Genomic DNA, 19872 nt, shown 5'->3' with positions numbered 1-19872 from the left:
TAAAGGTTAGGATCGCTTCACTCCTAGTGAATCCCAGCTTCATCAAGTAGCTATCGATCCTCTCATACCATGCTCGGGGTGCTTGCTTCAGCCCATAGAGAGCTTTCTTCAACCTGCATACATGAGATTTTCGATCATAAATCTCAAATCCTTCGAGTTGCTCCACGTAGACCTCTTCTTTGATCGAGCCATGCAAGAACGCAATCTTGACATCCATCTGATGTAGGTTCCATCCTTGTGAAGCGGCAAGGGCTATGATCGAGCAGATGGTTGTATATCTGGCAACAGGTGCAAATATCTCATCATAGTCTATACCTTCCTTTTGGGAGAAACCTCGAGCAACAAAATGAGCCTTATACTTTTCCGTGCTTCCATCTACTACATGCTTTATCTTGTAAAGCCATTTGGAAGTAACAACAGTCTTGTCCTGGGGTCTGGGAACTACTTCCCAAACATCATTCTTTATGATAGACTCATATTCTTCGATCATAGCATCCTTCCATACTTGATGCTTGACGGCATCTGAGAATGACGAAGGCTCATTTTGTATGATCGTGCTCATGATGGTCAGGTATCCTTGATACCTATGGGTTTCTTACTTTCATGAAAGGTTCCTCGGGGTGCAGCATGTCCTTCAGCATCATCAAGTAACCCCTTAAGCCATGAAGGCCTCTTCCTAGAAGAGGAAGGCTCATATGGAGGAGGATCAATCGGATCCATGGGTTCTTCTACATCAGGCATTATTCATCATCCTTTTCTTTCGGTTCCCTGGTGTCGGCTTCTTGAGAGCTCCTCAAAGTCGGAAGATTGATCACCTTGTTGAGAGCCATATCTTCGTCAAAGGTGACATCATGACTAATTATGACTTCCCTTTGACCAGCTACATAGATTCTATAGCCTTTAGTATTTTCACCATAGCCCACGAAAATTCCCTTCTTTCCAGATGCTCCCAATTTATTTCTTTTCTCTTTCGGCACATGAAAGTATACAGGGCTTCCAAAAATTTTAAAATGAGAAACATCAGGTTTCTTACCGGTGAATTTTTCTTCAGGAGTCTTGGAACCCAATGCTTGATGAGGGCATTGATTTTGTACATATACGGCAGTGTTTGCAGCTTCAGCCCATAGAAACTTAGGAAGACTTTGATCATGTAGCATGGCCCGGACAACTTCCATAATTGTGCGGTTCTTCCTTTCTGCCACACCATATTTGTTCAGGAGTATATGGTGTAGTAGTCTCCCTCTTGATGTCAGCCTCTTTACAAAAATCATGGAACTCATTAGATTCATATTCAGTCCCATTGTCAGTTCTTAAGATCTTGATCTTCTTTTCGGTTTGATTCTCGATTAGGGCTTTGAAGTGTCGGAACCAAGGGAACACTTCATCCTTCTTTTTCAAGAAGTATATCCAGGTCTTTCGAGAATGGTCATCTGTCCTCTTCTTTGATTTCCCGCATTCCTTTTTCCTTTGTTGTTGAATTTTCCATTCCTTCGATTACCATGAGAGGGATTTTGATCATCGTCATGGTGAGAGTCCTTTCTATCAGGGCATTCCCTTGCATAGTGACCTGCTTTATTGCAAATGAAACATCGTCCTTTTCTTCCACCCTTAAATCCAGCCTTTCTTTTCGATTTAGACCCAGAATTATTTATTTTCTTAGCATGAGAAGAAAAAGCAGCAGGAGGACCTTTAGGCAAGGGCATTTCCTGCTCTTCTACCCTTGTTTGTTCTTGAATGCATCTAGCCATTAATTCCTCGAAACTAGGAATTACATTATTGTTCAGAAGAGTAGTCTTGAACACATACCATTCAAATGGTAATCCTCCGAGAGTTGTGAGTGCCATTTCTCTGTCAGTAATGGTTTCCCCAATAGATAGGAGATCGTTCTTGATCTCGGTGATTCTTAAGAAGTATGCTTGCATACTTTCATCTTTACCCTTCTTGATTTCCCTCAACTTATTTCTAAGAAACAAAACTTGATTTGCATCATTAATTTTAAATAAACTCACCAGTCTGTCGTAGATTTCCTTGGAGGTGTCTAGATCAGAGATGTAGGCCACCAAGCGCTTGTCGATAGAGTCCCGGATGATCTTCTTTGTTTTGACTTCTCCATTTTTCCATTTATTCCAGGCAGCAGCAGATGCATTTGATGAAGGCTCAACAATATTGCCTCTTACATGGTCCAGCACTCCTTGATCTTCAAGGGTTAGATCGATAGACATCTTCCATCCGTGATAGTCAGCTTTCTCACGGAGCTTGTCTTCGGCAGGAAAGAGTGTTGAGGACCCCATAGTTCTTTTAGGATAGCCTTGCCAATCTTCTCTTCAATGATTGCTCTTGCTCTTGCTCGGGTTTTGTCTTCACCTCAGCTCTGATACCATGTTAAGTTATGGTATGTTCTATGCTTATAACAGTTTACTTCTTTTTCTTATTATATTCCACCGATTAGCAATCACATGTACATAAAGTAAAGTGCAGATAGAACATTAAACAGTTGACAGAAAACAAGCCAAGACAAGAGACACAAGATGTGGCGGCTAGCCACGGACAAACCCCACAATGTGTGGGGAAACCCTTTGATCGAATCTTATTTTATCTTCAATAATTCAGCAAAGAGAAATAGTACAATAAATCTGATTCATATCAGCAGTAGCAAACCCTAGATCAGTAGCATCAGCATTAGCGGCTTCATTATCAAACTAGGGCAGACCATATCTCACAAACCGAGAGTCGGATTGACTTCATTCCACCACCAAAAGTTTCGGCTTCCAAAGGAGGTTCAGATGAACCTACAGCGTAGTTCAGATGAGGATATCTTCTAGGCCACGCAAGTCAATCTTTACTTCTGCAGTTGCAGCTTCAGTTTCAGCAGTTTTCGGCTTCAAACTAGGGCAGTCGATATCTTGCAAACCGTTCGTCGGATTGACTTCATTCCACCACCAAAAGTTGCGGCTTTAAAAGGAGGTTTAGATGAACCTACAGCATAGTTCCAAAGAGGAGATCTTCTATGCCACGCAAGTCAATCTTTACTTCTGCAGTTGCAGCTTCAGTTTCAGCAGTTTCCGGCTTCAAACTAGGGCAGTCGATATCTTGCAAACCGTTCGTCGGATTGACTTCATTCCACCACCAAAAGTTGCAGATTTCAAAGGAGGTTCAGATGAACCTACAGCGCAGTTCCAAAGAGGAGATATTCTAGGCCATGCAAGTCAATCTTTACTTCTGCAGTTGCAGCTTCAAATTCAACAGCTTCCGGCTTCACATGTGTGAGAGAGAGAGACCCATTTCAGCGCAGTAGAGAAGAGACTTATATCTGCGCAGTAGAGAGAGAGAGAGATGTGATGAGATGAGTGAGTCTAAATGAGGAAAAGTCCTCTTATATTTATACACAACGTTGGTGGGTGAATAGATGCGACTGTTGGGCTTCTGAGCCTACATGAGTTGTAGGTCGGCTTGATAATAATTCCATAATCAAAATAAATTCATATCTCCATGAATACTTATCGGAATTGGATGATCTTTATATCAATCCTACACCTCTAGACGAGAGGAATCTAATAAAAATATTATTAGCCATGAATAAGATGACCCACATGAAGTTTTGCCCTAGTTGCCAATTTTAACATAACCCAATGATGAAAATGAATTTACCAAGTTATGCCAGTGATGCATCACACAATTGAATATATAAATAAGTTGAAAAAAAACTCATTTCAACCATTTAATAAATATAACCTACAACAAATGAAGCATTAAAAATGATAAATGTAACTAAGCATAGAAATGTTGGAAAGAAGAGAAATAAAATACACAATAGGGCTCTGAGGCTCTTGGGGTGGCCAAGACCAAGGATAATAAGAGTCCTATGAAGGAAACCAAGCCTTAGAAGCTGAAAATGAAACCAAAATTCATCATTAGAATCAATTCAAGTGCATCCCTGTTGGAAATGAAAGTAGAACCACTAAATAACAAGTCTTCTTCATAAAAACACCAAAAATTCCTCTCCCTTAGAGGCTAATTCGAATTGTAAGTGTACAAGTTGGTGGGGGAAGGATCCTCCTTGAAAGGTGGGTTATTTTCCCCTCCAATGTCCCTAAAAAATTAGATATGGTACCCAAAAGCATGAATCTTCATTAAATGTTGAGTTTTGGCTTCTCTTGTACCAATGAACACATCCCTATATTTTCTTAATGTGTGAACATTCAAAATTTGTTCAATGATTTCCTAACATCCTATTTATTTATTATCCAATCCTAGTCCATCCTATAGTAGGGAGAAATTCCCTAAATTCTCTCATTCTACATATCTTCATAATTTGCCCAATATTCTCACAATATTCTGCAGAATAAATATTAATAGGCACATAATAATCAAATCATTTACAAACTGTCCTAAGAACATGTTAAAGTTGAAAAACACATTATTAAGTGCAGAAGGAAAGGTTTAATGTGCCTAGGAAGACAAGAAGGTCCATATCAGTATTATCAAGGAAGAAGAAGGAGTACTCATCAATATTCATGCAATAGGGGATCACCAGCTCACTATTCAATAGGATGTTATCAAATACCAACAAATACTTCAAATTGAAGAATTCGCAACACCAAGACATGGAATCAAAGGAAAGAAAACTATGCAACAACAAACCATCAAGGATTAAGAATGGAAAGAATTGAGTTTGGATGGATGGATTATCAATAGTGGAAAGAAGAATGTATGAATATAAGGAATTCCTATAATTTATTTTCATCACATATAACTCCCTTAACAACAAATATTTGAGTACAAAGCTTTTTGAAGGACAGTAATATGTTATAACCCCAAGGGGTCCTATATTGGGTTAAATATATATGGTAGGAACAAAGGGGGGCATATATGGGGTTAAATGTACATGTAATATGTAAATGTATTTGTAATACGGTCATCCTAATAAGGAAGGGACCACATGTGTAATTTGTGGATAGGTATATATAGAGATCATGTATTCGTTATGGAGGATATAGGATTTGGATGTATGAATGTAATTGGATATTTGGAGTTTCTCCTATTATTATCTATATTGGATTTTTGCACCACACTCACATTGTTGTACATGTTGTATACTTCTAATGTTTATGTCTTTGGATCATAACATCCCCCTGCAATCATTGTATAAAAGTGTGTTTCTGCAACACAATGACATTATGAAAATAATCACATATTTCATAAATCATTACCACATGAGGATGATGATCATAGCACACAAAATTTTGAATAAATGGCCTTTACAGTTTACACAATAGGACATGATGAGGTCCACTATAATGTACATGTAACATCCTCCCAAATGCATATAATAACTAGTTCTAGTAATGCACTAAACACTTTTGGTTACAATGACTTACCTCCACAAAAAATCCGGTCTAATCCTATAGCAACAAATGAGACATGAGATATCAATTTATAATAGGTATGTTTTTTTTTCTTATTCATATTATTCAAAAAAGACAAGGCTATGTGGAGCAACCTAACCCAACAAATTATCTCTCTTCTTAACATGTAAGAACAAACGCATAATAGTTCTAGTGCATGAAAGATTCTTACCATAGCATGAATAATTGCTATCTAGAAAGATGTGGATGCATTCCATGCTAGTATATGACTGGACATGGTCATCAACCACTACAATAGTTCACAGATAAAATCCAACACTTAAGGAGAAAGCCCTAAATTATGCCACTTTAGCACATTTCATACCCAATGTTTAATATAAAAATATTTTCCAATGCACTCTTATCCATGAAGGCTTAGATTCAAACATTTCATCCATACATTCTCACACACACTTTATCATTTCCAAAGCACTACATCATATTTATGTTCATTAACACATCATTTGGATGATAATGATTCATTTCAAAAGGATGCTCAACATTTTCTTTAGTGGGAGAATTATCATATGTCACATTTATATCCCACATCCAAGAGGAGGGGTTCGCCCTAGATATTGTCACCATTTCTCATTGTGGAAAACAAAAAATACTTTAGGTAGATACATGTTCCCTTGGATTAAAATATTATAGGGAATGGAAACCATAAGATTTTTCCAAGTGGAACACTATGATGGTAGTAGAATCACTTTACACCTATATTACAATAGTAGCATAGGAACCCATGTTAGAGTAACAACACAACTATTAATTATGATCTTTTCATAACACTATTTCTAACAACTCCATACCCAACAAATCTAGATTAACGGCCTGATGCATAGCGTTACGTGGCTCATCATACCCTTTTTGGTAGTGCCCATAAGTTTAGTGATAGTCTCTCTGATAGCATCTTCACATTGTATATATCCATTCCTAAATAGGAAGGAAAGCTAGGAATCTTTTTAGTTAAACCATGAGGAACTAATGTGGCACATAAGGGCATGCTCCCCAAGGAGCATGTATCTCCAACATCAGACCCCTTGTGAGGGAACCCTTTCTATATCATAAGACCCAATTTTTTACTTAGTTACCTATTTTATTATTTCTTCCAACCTTAAAGTTATGTGCATGCCTAGGTTAGGGATTGGATCCATTAAAACATAATCTCTTTGTAAATCTATAAAAGGGCCATTTCTAAGCGAATAAGACAAACATTTTTTCTATTTTTCATTTTTTTGTTGTATTTTCTCTATTGCCTTGGGATTTTTGGCTCTTTTTTATAGTTTTTCTATAATGAGGCTTATTGAGCCTCATAAAGATTACTTGGTGTGCAAATTTCAGAAGGTTTATTATTGGTTAAAGCAATCCTCTAGAGTGAAATATAAATGGGTAAAAGAGGTTCTAAAAAGTAAAATACATTGTTATGTTGGTTCAAAGTTTTACAACAAGTGTACTAGTGGGTCAATTATAAATTTGTCTATATGTTGATACTATAGTTGTTATAAGTAATAATCTGAAAGCATTAAACTTCTTTGACTATAAGCTAGCATCTAAATTTTATGACTATTTAATTGGTGAAATTCATCATTGTATGGGTATTTAATTTTTAAGGGATTGACAAAGGAAATAAATTTATCTAGGTTAATAAAGGTACATAACTAATGGAAGTCAATAAAAATTTAGCAAAGGATGGGACTCACCATAGCCCGATGTGAACTCCAATGGAAGTCAATAAAAATTTAGCAAAGAATGTGAGTCCTAGGGCACAAGTTTAAGTTCATTGCACATGATAATAGTGAGTCAATTTTCTAGAAATATTGGACCAAGGAATTAGAAACAATGAAAATGGTTTTCAGATATCATAAAGGAATAATTAGATATGGCATCACATTCCATGTGATACCAAAAGATATACTACAACTTATTGGGTATGTTGAAGAAAATTGAGAAGATCATATGGATGATCTAAATTCAATGTTTAGATATTACTTTTTGAAAGGATATGTAATTTCATACATCATTAGAAAGCAATCAACTATATCTTTCAAGTTCAAAGATTGAATATTTAACGACATATCAAACCACAATAGAACTCATATAGCTAAAAAGATTATTGTAAGATGTATAATATAACATAGGTTATAATGTTGAGATGGGATCATCAAAGATATATCACAATGATTAAAAAATCAAAATTTTATGGAAAGAAAAAACACAAAAATTAATATAATTTTTTCATGAAAATGATCAAACAAACAATGTATGAGTGCAATACTCTAAAACATAGAAAATAGTAAATATGCATTGATAAAGGCATTACCCATAAATGAATTTGAGTTTTGAAAAAGAGCATTTAACTTCAAGTTCTAAAATATATGACTAAGTGAGTGTCAAAATATAAGAAACGATTAAAATTTAACTTTAAAATAAATAACGCCATGCTACTAACATGTAATTAAAAAAAAAAATAGAAATGTATACATACAATTTCTGGCACAAGATCAATTTCATGATTTCCTGCTGTCCATATCCAAGGTTGATAAGCTGCACTTTTTTCAATCAATCGTCCCCATGTGTCCCACCTCCTATTATCATGAAATGGGTAATTATCTGCATAGGAAAGATCTCCTACATATAGTAATGTCTGTCCATTTGTTTTTAAATAATGTTGTAAAGTCTTATTTGAATCATATGTTTGGCCAAGATCCCCTGCATACAAATTCTTTGTTATTCATTATATATACTCGATATAAATTGTGAAACATTAAAACATAAACGATGAAATTTTTTTATTTTATTTATAAAAAGGTATCTTAATAGTTATTTTAAATTTGAAACATTAGAACATAAACAATAAAAATTGTTAATTTTATTTATAAAAGAAATATCTTAATTGTTTATCTAAATTTGTTTTAATTATTGTTGAACTTATTTTTTAACATGTAATAATGCATCTTACTCTCTAATTTTTTTTCAAAGGAAAAAAAGTTGGCTTTTCTATTATATTTAAAGACTAGTACATATATCTGAATAGAACTCCATGCAACTGAAATAGTTCAAAAGGGGTTTTCTATGTACCATAAAGCAATGATACCATCCATGCATACACAAACAGAAATCAAAATTCATATAGAAAGACTAACTGCCACAATCAAGTAAGCAATAGAGTTGGAACCAAAAGATTGAAACAATATTGTTCTGAGAACATAACCAATACATGAAAACCAACAGATAGGACAAGATCAATATGGCAATCTGATATCTCCCTCCTCGAGAATGTTCTAGTTCTTGTAATGCTTATAATGCATCCTACCCATATTGTCCCTCTAGGCCCTTCTTAAACAGTTGATCCGCCTCCATGTTAAATTCTCTGAATACAATTTGTATATAATATGAGGAGAGGGTGGCAAGTCGTTGTTTTATCCTCATTATCCAATCTGCAAGTAGTGGAGGATCAAATGTATGTTGTCCCAAAATCCCTCCAATAAGGCATTTTCAGTCCTCATAAATGTTGATGTCGTGCCACTCCTTTTCTAAAATGAACCAAAGTAGTCCCCAGAGAGACATAGTCTCTGCTCTTGTATTAGTTCCCTGCCCCCCATGCTAAGATAGAGTGTATCGAGTATATTTGTCCATCATAATGACCACACCACAACCATAAATACCTCTTTGTGATGCACCATCGAACCAGCCAACTAGCAGAGTTATAGTAGGGACAACGCTATTCTTGTCAAGATTCTTGAATGTTGTTAGCGGTGGAGGAGATACCACCATCCAATTGTTCACCTTACGACATATTTTATGAATATCAATCAGAATATCTTCAAATATGTAATTGTTTTTGACTTTCTTTCCATATTAATTTTACTCTCTAACTTATAGACATAAATGAGATATAAATTATAAAAAACCTTAACCAAAAATCACTCACTCACAAAGAGTGAACATATCAACAGTGATATTTGAATCTCAATAAAAAGCATAACAATCTTTTTGTTGACCTCTTGAGCGACTCAATTAGCACTTAAAAACGTGATACGTGGTTTTAATAAACTCTATTGTGTACAAAATAAAAAAAAAAAAATCATACTATTTAAAATATGATTAAATAATAAAAATGGTAACTTAAAATAAAGTCAAAATCCCCTCCTCAGTCAAAATCCTCTTAAACATTTTCATTCTCAAATTATTAAGAATAAATAATAACATGTTTTATAAAAGAACTACAAAATTATTAAGAATAAATAATATTACCTTTTATAAAAAAAATAAAAAAGAGGAGGAATAATTATGTAAAATAAACCATAAATCTTTAACCAAAATAAATTATAAATTTGAAAAATCAATCTTTAACCATCTTGCCAATACAAACTACAACAGATATAAATAATTATGTAAAATTAATTATAAATTTGGAAAATCAATTTTTTAATCATTTTGCCAATACAACTCTATAATTTTATTGACAACTTTATATATAAATGAAATATGATAAAATATAAAGAAGAGATAGATTGTGGCCATTAATAAACCTTGCTGTTTTTAGAAATTGAATTTTTAGCCACTGTTATGGCAAGTATTACCAATATTCCTGCAATAAAAAGTCCAATATAATCTCCTCCAACTTTCTATATCCATTATCACTTTTTACATCTAATTAATTGAGGGGCATTGTCGTTAGCTTTCCTCAACACTGAATAGTTATGAGTATTGTTATGGTGAATTTATTTTTATGGATTAGATTTTTGTTTTTGTTTTTGTTTTTGTTTTTATAATAGAAAATTTTATCATAATTTAATTTTCAAATTAATAATGAAACAATTATTTTTAATTGTTAGTTTCAAATGTAAATTAATTCATCATTGTTATTCAAAGTAAATCACACTCAAAAAAGTAAATTGATTAAATATCTTTGGATCTTAATTGTTAACCCAATTTCTTCAATCAAAAGAACAAACTATTATTATTAAAAATGATGATATAAACTTATTATTATATTATATGAGATATTATAATTAATTTACAAAATAAAAAATCAAGAGGAATAAAATAATATAATTTATGAAATTAATTTAAATTTATAATTATATACTTAAAAATAATATATTTCGCTAACTTTTAATAAAAAGCCAGGTGGATAAGGTACTGTTAGCAGTGGATAAATGGATAAGAAGTGATGGATGATCATTCGCCTGACCATCTGCGGTCAGGTTAGCCAGCATGTTTGTTTAAATCGATTAATCATTCCCGGATTTCTCAATCAACAGGTTTGATCGATATATCTTTCTCTACTACCTATTGCTCGCTTCCTCACAACACGCAGTTCTTCTCCCGAAAGATTATTTCCAGTTGTCCTTTACAATGAATAAGATATAAGAGTTTGATAAACTTAACAGAGGAATATTATTAATGCATAGTTTCGAGGATTGTCATGGTGGGTTCATACAATTAGGGTCAGTTGTGGTAGTGTGTAGCTGTATTTAATGTTCAAGTGGAATTGTTGCAAGTATGTGGATCACTTTCTCCATGTCTGCATGAATTGAAATGGATTGTGATTAATGTGGATAATCATTTCATTTCCCAAAATATATTGTGTCAATTGTTAGCATGCCATACACAAAGGAGTACATATCCTTGTCATAGGTGGGATATTTGTGAATAATATATGTTGGTCTTTTATTATGATAGGCCATTAGATGTCCTTGTTGAGTGAGGACTGCACCTATATCACAATCAGAGCCTTATGTCTCAAATCTCAAATGGATATTGTGGGTCTAGTAGATTAAAGATTGGTGTGGAGTGGAGGGGATGTTTCAGATCCTTGAATGATTTATGTTTTGAATCAAACAAAGAAAACTTGGATTTAGGTCCACTCTTGGTCACTTAACTTAAGGCTCAAGTGATATGAGAGAATCACAAGATGAATCGATTGTAGAAATTGGCAAAGGCCCAAGAAGCTTTCGATCCTTATCAAAGTTGTCATGGTTGGTCAATCATGGATGACTTGTATGTTTGTTGGGTCGACATGCACCCCATGCTCATCCATGATGTATCAAAAATATTGAATTATCTACTTTCCAAATAAGCTTTTATCCATATTGGCCTATAAATTATGTTGCAACGTGGTGCTTAGGATCTATTGAATGTGTTGCAATGTTCTACATAAGTTCTATTGAATATGAATATGTCATCCAAATATACAACCACAAAAGAGTTCATGAGAAATCACAAGATATCATCCATCATCCTCATGAATGTTGTTGGAGCACTAGTCAAGACAAAAGACCTCTTTAGACTTGAAGGTTTTCATCCATACATAAATTTGTTCAATCATAAGTTGGTGGTAGCCTAACTTCAAATAAGTCTTAATAAAGAACCTAGCACCCTTAAGTTGATCAAAGAGATTGTCACTCTAGGAGATCAGATATTAGTTCTTGACAATGATTTTATTTATAGTTATATAATCAATACAATGTAGCAATGTTCCACCCTTCCTTTGCACTAATACAATTAGGATCTCACAGGGTGAGCCACGATGAGGATCTTGATTAAATGTGGCCCTTTTGGATGAGCTCATGAATTTGGTGGTTTATTTCCTCATTCTCTAAAAGAAGGCATCTATATATTGGGTCGGTTATGGAAAAATATTGCACTTCTCAAAATAAAGCCTAAAATCTCAAGTGTAGGACCTTGTGTACTCAAAAGGGGACCAACTATCACCTCACCAATCCTATTCACCCCCATGTCTAGATCTCCTTTAGCTCAAAGGGGGATCTCACTAGTAAACCTTAGGGATTTAATGGCCCAGTCAAGCCAAGTCAAGAATACCTTAAGGCTTCTACTTCAAATACCATTAATCAAAGGATTGAACCATAGGTTTTAAGTTCTACATGATTGTTAGATTTCTTTTGGATAATTTCTAGGTTTGAGTTCAAAGGGAAAGGTCCCCATATACACACAACCAAGGAATCACTAGGAGAGTAAAATCCCAACAAAACAGTTTAAATGATTTACAAGGAAAAAAGGTGATAAAAGATAGAATATTAGTGCCTTCGCTTGCCAATATATGTTTTGGGGGCATAAGGGGTAAAAAAGAAACACAATTGGAGATAAATGGAGAGAATTTAGATTCAAAGACTAGAGTAGACTAACTTGTGTACCTTAAAGGTTTGACCTAGGCATCCTTCAATCTTCAAAAATGGGGTAAGGGAGTGAGCTTCATTTAAGTCATCTCAAAAGAGCTTGATGAGAAGTATAAAAAGGCTTGGGAATAGATTTGTTTTCAAGGACTAGGGTAGACTAACTCGTGTATGATAGAGGCTTGAGTTAGGCACCTGACAATTTTCAAAGGATAAATAAGGGAGGGAGCTTTCCTTAAACCACCTCAAAAGAACTTTATGAAAATATTGCCCAATGAAAATAATAAAATAAAAATACCAACAAAACTATGGTGAATATTTAGTAACCCTTATCCATGAACTTGAACAAGATGAAGAAAGATAGATTACTCAATTTATTATGCATGCATCAAAATTCACCAATAATCATCCATGAAAATTAGTCTAGCACATCAATAAGGCCTTTCTGATAAAGATATTACAATAACCATCCAGAAGAGAGAACTATAAACAATAGCATAAACTCCTAAAGAAGTTGCTCAACTCATCCATCTATAACTGAAATTAAGAAACAAGGGAAATTTTTAGAAATTTCAACTTGCTAAGGGATTTCTCCCCCAATCCAATCATGATAAAATGAGAGGAAGTGCACTTATATTTATAGAGAATGTGCTCAATTTTATTTACAATTAAATATTAATTTTCTAGGCTAAAACCCCTAATCTAGCCTATGGAGGGACAAAACACCATCTTCAATAATTAACTAATCTAAAATACATAAAGTATGGGCCATACACGCCCCAAATGCAAATGATAAGGGGCACAAGCCCTCAAAAATGATAAATCTGCACATGAAAGGGCCTTTCGAGGCTAGATGATCTGCCAAATCCTTTTCTATAATAGGGTAAAAAAGCACCAAGTATCCAATCAATTGAATGTTTGACGTGGTGGTTTAGAGGAAACCCTACGGGTGAGGAAAATATATCTTTGTATTCCTCTACAATCTTGTCCATATTATTTTTCTATGTAGAGAGTCATTATACTAAGGTCGTGGAAGTCACAATGACCTTATATTCACCTTTTAACCAACCATGAAGAGGACAAATTCTCTAGTTTGACAAATTTTCTTTCAACACCATTTTGTTGAGACCAAGGATATTTTTAAATTTAGAACAACCTCTAATGCCCTATAGTGTTGGCCTCTCAAAGTAACAATGGCACTACAGGGCATGGAATCATAAACAACATGACATCTCCATGTATAAGGTTGTCTTAAAAGAAAAACATGAACTTCAAGTGGGAAACATTCAATAGTCCCTTGTCTTTGAAGGGCTTAATGTTGTAGGATAGGTAACATTATCGACTAACAAGGATGTCTCATCCCTATCTCAACCAACTGATAATGTGTGGTTGGGGGCATGGCATTGTCGACATGTTCAATCTTTTGATAATCTTGATTGATATCATGTTCTTATGGACACCACTACCAATAATGAAATTTAGTGGACTCCCATTCACCCACATCTATGAATGGAAGAGGTGCCCTCAAACTACTCTGACTCTTCCAGTTATACCTTTGAATTCTAATGGTAGCACTAGGTTCTATGCAATTGGTTCGCTTTCCCTTATCCTACTTTAAATCAAAAATTTGAGCCAAACTCTAATTTTTGTCTTTAAGCTTAGCTAGAAATGACTATTTCAAACAACATTCATTATTGTTGTGCCAAGGAATTTTTTGGAACTTACACCACTTTCTAGTGTCCTTCAACTTCCCATTACCCTCTGCCCATGGTTTGAACTAGTTGTCTTGAGGTTGGTTCTCCTTTCTTCATTATTTATTATATGAGTTAGGGCCACCTTTACCATGCTTTTTTTGCAACAAAATTGTAGACTTGTACCCTTTCGTATTCATCTATATAAATGTTTATTCAATTTTGACAACATATTGACAAGCAATTCCAAGTGAGGAGATGTCTAAGAAATCCATCTTTGTTTGGATGTACCTATGTAGGCCATTGCAATACTTTAAAACTAGGAGCCACTCATAGTCTCTAATACCTAGCTTTAAGCACAAGGTGTGGAATATATTGGTGTACTACAATACCATTCAGTCCTTCTCCTCAAACAAGGTTGTTTGTCTTGTGTATTTATCATCATAGTTTCCAACATGGTATCATTTCTCCTTGAAGGCATCCACAAAGGTTGGCCAAGTGGGTTATTCCATAGAATCATATCTACTTTGCCTCTCTCAGTAGCATTCCCACCAATATTTGACATGGGGAAGGGATTTAAGGAGAGCGAAAGTGATATTTTCAATGTTGAAAATTTATGAACACAATAATAACCCTCTAATAGACCTAATCAATTCTCCAAAGAATTTGCATCTATTTAGCATCGAGATAAAGATATATAAAAATTAACTTGTACCTTGAAGTATTTTTCACCTCAAAAAAGGTTGTTTGTTGAAAGTGCCTCAGTCATTATTGGAAATCATCAAAGGATTGAAGAAAAATTATCCATCATCTCATTCCTATGTTGCTCGAAGGATTCCTTGACCAACAACTTGATAAGATATCTTACTCCATCATCTCTCTTTTCTTCCACCATGGGAGGTTTCTTGGTCGGCCAAAGTGGTTTTCCCATAGTGAAATTAGTTCAAGACCTAACTCTTTTTACCCTAACATTATTAGGGACATGCACTGAGAAATAAATAAGAGAAAATTGTTATGATACCAGTGATTTAGATTATATAGAGAATGAAATGAAAGTTAGGAATATGAATGGAAACATGCAGACAAAAATAGTCTAGAGACATAGTAATACGATGAGAGTGATGAGACCCATAATCTATTAATGAAATGAATAGGAAAGGAATGTAAACATAAAGCAATACAAACTAGATAAAATGATGGTAGCTTATCTCTAAAGAGAGAGATGATAGTTATGCTCAGTCATAACATACCATTACAAGAGATCAAAAAATTCCTTTTAACATGAAATGCTAACCCTAAGAGGCAAAAACCCTAACCCTAGGAGACGAAGTACCAAAAGGATTGTGGACGCTAAGATGGTCTAAGTTGATAGGTCAACTTCCTGAAGGCACTTTTTTTGCATTTGATCTTCATTTAGGGTGCATAGTATCTTGTTAGGAAAATATAACCAAAAAGTATGATTGTTTGTAGGCTTGGGAAAGCTATGACAACCCTAGGCCCCTCAATGGGAAACATTATTTAAGGCCTCAAAATGACCTCAAAATTTTGGGACCTAAGAAACTATCAAGACGGACAACCATGTTGAGACAGTGAAAGACGTGGGTGGCCATTGATGTTGAGTTAGTGAAAGAGGTGGGTGGCCATTTGATGCTGAGTCAGTGAAAGAGGTGGGTAACCCCAAAATATTTTTGAGATAGGTTAAGATTTCAGATTCCTTCCAAACAGAGCTAGCACATGAATCATGAATGAGTATTTAAGACATGTTTTCATCACATACCTCACACAAAGGATATTTTCCAGGATCTTGCTAGCTTCTCCTTTAAGTGAAGTCCCAAATGGGAACCCTTTGAATTATAGCTATACATATAAAGAATTATTTTTTTATAGGGTACCTAAATTTCCATACCCATTTGTACCACCAAATCTACTCCCAACACATATCTTCCTCAATAGACACTTTATAACCTAGCATTAGAGTTTAACTACCTCCTACTAGATTCCGAGACCATATAAGCTCATCTTCTTCATCTTTTGTCCTGACATGACTAATTTTTAAATATTGGAAATAATTTTTTGAGATATGGCCATATATGCCAACAAATACCATCCTTCCAACATTTAACCACTCCTAATTCATAATAGACATTGTTACATGATCAACTACTTTATAATAATAATAGTAACCTCTATCTTTCAAAGCTTCCACCATATTCCTGGGTGGCATAATTTTTTCTTGACAACCTACCCATGTATCATCTCTCAGAATCACTCTGATTCCTATTTCTACTTTCCACATTAGTCATTTTTCAATTAGTGAAAAGGTCAAAGTGACAATTTTCCAAATAACTAAGGCATTTTGAAGAGATTTATTAGTTGTTCTTATCCAATCTTCCACTCACAAGGGATCAATATATTTTTCCTTCCCATTTGCATTATAGGCCTCTCCCTAAATATGTCTCCACAAACACTTGGCAACCAAAGCTCTTCCAAAGCAATTAATATTTTTGATACACCATCCAACCATTTCCTTTGAGGCTACAATCTTGTAATACCTAGTTTTGACCCTAGTTTTATAATGTATGTTATACATGATGAAATATAGAAGATCCTTGCTATGTAATGGTCTAGCATATTAATGACAAAATCATCACCGACTATATATGGATAAGGACAAGAGTATGGGGGTTATGATTCCATGAGAGGGTGGTGGTGACAGAGATTAGACCTTTTGGATTATATTTTTATTATATCCAGTTAGGGAAATTAAGAGAAAAGATAGCTATTTAAGCTACTTGGGTGAGGCCATGTGGCATTTTATGGGTGTGCATATTTAACCATGCCCTTTCGTTTCTTTAATCATACCTTTTTGGTTCATTCCTCACTTTTGTTATAATGTTCTTACTTCTTGTAGAGAAGAATATTTTTATGGAAAAGAGCCATTATTCTGGCTAGAGGTTAATATTTATTATGTTCCAACTGAGAAATGCATGAGTTCTTGAATGCATTGGTACAATTGGTGAACTTATCCATAGGATGAGAGTCTCTCGAGCATCTAGCATTGTTATTTCCTAATCAATAGAAATGGATCGTTGGAGAAAACTGGAATAACTTAAGGGGCCACATTGTTGGGAAAAGGGATTTCCTTCCTTGGGTTGTGCAAGGTTGAAGGGGAAAGTGAGATAAGAGTTCAGATTTCCTTGGGACTATTTGAGTATCTTTGGCAACTATGGCTATTATTTGAGTTATGTAAGTAGAGAAAGCTTGAGAGATGACAACCTATTAGAGATATATTTTTCCTACACATCCATCCTTGTGGTAGAATAACCTCAACTAAAGGGTGGCATGTTTTAGAGGTGAATGTGCAATAGAGGTTATGATACCATAAGGATGGATGTGTAGGTTGAGTGAATGTGCAATAGAGCATGCAGTTGGGTGGAACATCCAACATCTGCAATATGTTGGTGAATATTTCATTAAAAGATAGGTGCTTTATACGTTCATGTGTATTTAATTATGTTGTGTAAACTAATGGGTTATCTATCCTTTTTATGTTGTGTTTGATTAGGAATATGTGCATTGCATAATATATCATGTTTCATGGCTAACTGCACATGCCTATGTGTATCATGCACATTTTCTTGACTTTTTTTTCACATTAAAGCAATATATTAAAGGTTGAATTATGCCCAATAATTGTGTTTTTAAAGGACCAATATGTGGATAGATGAAAAGCCGGTACCCAAGTCCTGGTTACATCACAAATATTTTTCCAAGATTTCTAGTCCAAAGGAATTGGATGCTCATTTGTAATGAACAAAGTTCATATACGTAGCAGAGTAAACTTCAAAACACTTGGAAGATGTAAACATCCATAGTAGGACAAGTAATTGTATATTGAATATTATAAAAGAATTGATGTGATGTGAGATTACAACTTAGGGTCTTGTATATATACCCAGGCAAGTACCCTTTCACAAATGACTATCTTTAGAGACATGCCTCTTCATTACTAACTAACTAACTATTAGTTAATTAATTATTATTTATTACTATTATATTTATATTAGAATTTATTATTTTTATATGAATTATACTCATATCATTGCCCCTCTCTTAAAAAATCTTTGTCCTCAAATCTTACTGATGAAAGGGTTGGATCTTTTTTCCCATTTTGGATATCTTCTCGTCTCATAACTTTCATCTTCATTGATCCAAGACGATATGACCCTTTGAGTGGCAAACAAAATTATCAAACCGAGAATGGATCTAACCATCAAAGATTAATCTTCTTTGGAATCTTTCGATCACTGGATTAGTCCTTTTAACATTTTTTTTTATTTTTTTTTTTAATTGTGGAAATTTATTTTGATGAAAAGTTTAGTAGTAAGGAGAAACAACGTCCTTCACTGGTCGCAACCCCAGTGGCTTCAATTTTTACTCTCTCTTTTATTTGGCAGTGCGATATTCTTGAGTGGTACTTCAATCTCCAACGAATGTGTAACCCTTGAGGAAGCACATATCAAATTCACCCAAGCGTCGAATTTATTAGAATCAAAGTGAATTTTAATGGAAATGTGGAAAAAGGACTTCGACTGTAGTGGAATTTTCCTTGTAAATAAAAGATAATTGTGCCCTCTGCCACTGGATCTTTTCTTTCTTCATTGATTTAATGGCCTAAATCTAGAGTTATGCAATCTATGGATCCGGAGGTGCTTTGATGTTATGAATACTCGATGAACAATGCCATGGAAATTCCATTCATAGCTTTCTTCAAGATAGTCAACATAAACATCGTGATAGAAGAAAAATTCCCCTTTTCTTTTTGGTTGGTTGAATTACTGAATCGAGTCGTGCAGAAAAAGGTAATTGCAGTAACAAGGTTGAATGTTAGAGGAGGTTGTGGCTGTGTCAACAGCAAATGACATCTCAGGGGATGGAAGTGGCTCGAGGGATGGTTGAGTGGAATAGGTAGTGGTCAGGGTGATTAAGTAGCAGTTGATCCACGACTTGTTAGGTGATAGTTGGAAATTTCCATGGAGGCTTGAGGGAAGAACGTTAAGATACTTTGGGTGGAAACATATGCGGTGGTTTTACAGGAATTGTTGGCGATGGCGGTGGCAACTAGAGGTTGTGCGGCTTGTGTGTTGTGGCTGCATGGTGGCTCGGAGGAATTTTGCGTCACTATTTTTTATGGGGGTTGGTTTGTTTATGTTTCTTAAAAAAAATGAAATTAATTATATTTTTTTTAAATTTGTATTTTTTTTTAAATACTTTTTTTTCTAACTTCCTTTTTTTTACTTTTTCTCTATATTTTTTTAGTATTTTGGAATTTTGACTCAATTTTATTTTTATTTTTGGTTTTTTGGTTATAAATTTTTTTCTATATGTTGTTGTGTTTATTTATTTATTTTAATATTTTTATGGCTAAAGGGCTCATAGCGAATCCAGTAAAATGAAGAACGTCCAACTATATCGTGAAATGCTTGATCATGATGACAACTATGTTGATGAAGACTTTAATGGCTAATGGTCAAGATCAGAGAACATGGCTCTGATACCAATGTGATGAAAAAATTTCATCTTACTCAAAGGAATGCTCTGATACCAATGTAATGAAAAAAGTTCGTATACACAACG

The 19872-nt window shown here is 34.4% G+C and overlaps 1 protein-coding gene across 1 annotated transcript in view; it reads right to left on the bottom strand.

Moving 5' to 3' along the window:
* LOC149187655 (purple acid phosphatase 2-like) overlaps positions 1–19872 on the bottom strand; it is a 186611-nt gene that overhangs the window by 150284 nt on the left and 16455 nt on the right. The window contains exon 4 of the mRNA XM_089411427.1: positions 7891–8114. Coding sequence (XP_089267553.1) covers positions 7891–8114 — 224 coding nt within the window. The remainder of the gene's footprint in view (positions 1–7890; positions 8115–19872) is intronic.

This window comes from Pinus tabuliformis, chromosome 3_1 (assembly GCF_031772625.1).
Source record: "Pinus tabuliformis cultivar Carrire ecotype Pingquan chromosome 3_1, CPIR1, whole genome shotgun sequence".
In the NCBI taxonomy this organism is placed as follows: Eukaryota; Viridiplantae; Streptophyta; class Pinopsida; order Pinales; family Pinaceae; genus Pinus; species Pinus tabuliformis.
This window is presented reverse-complemented; position numbering and strand designations above follow the sequence as displayed.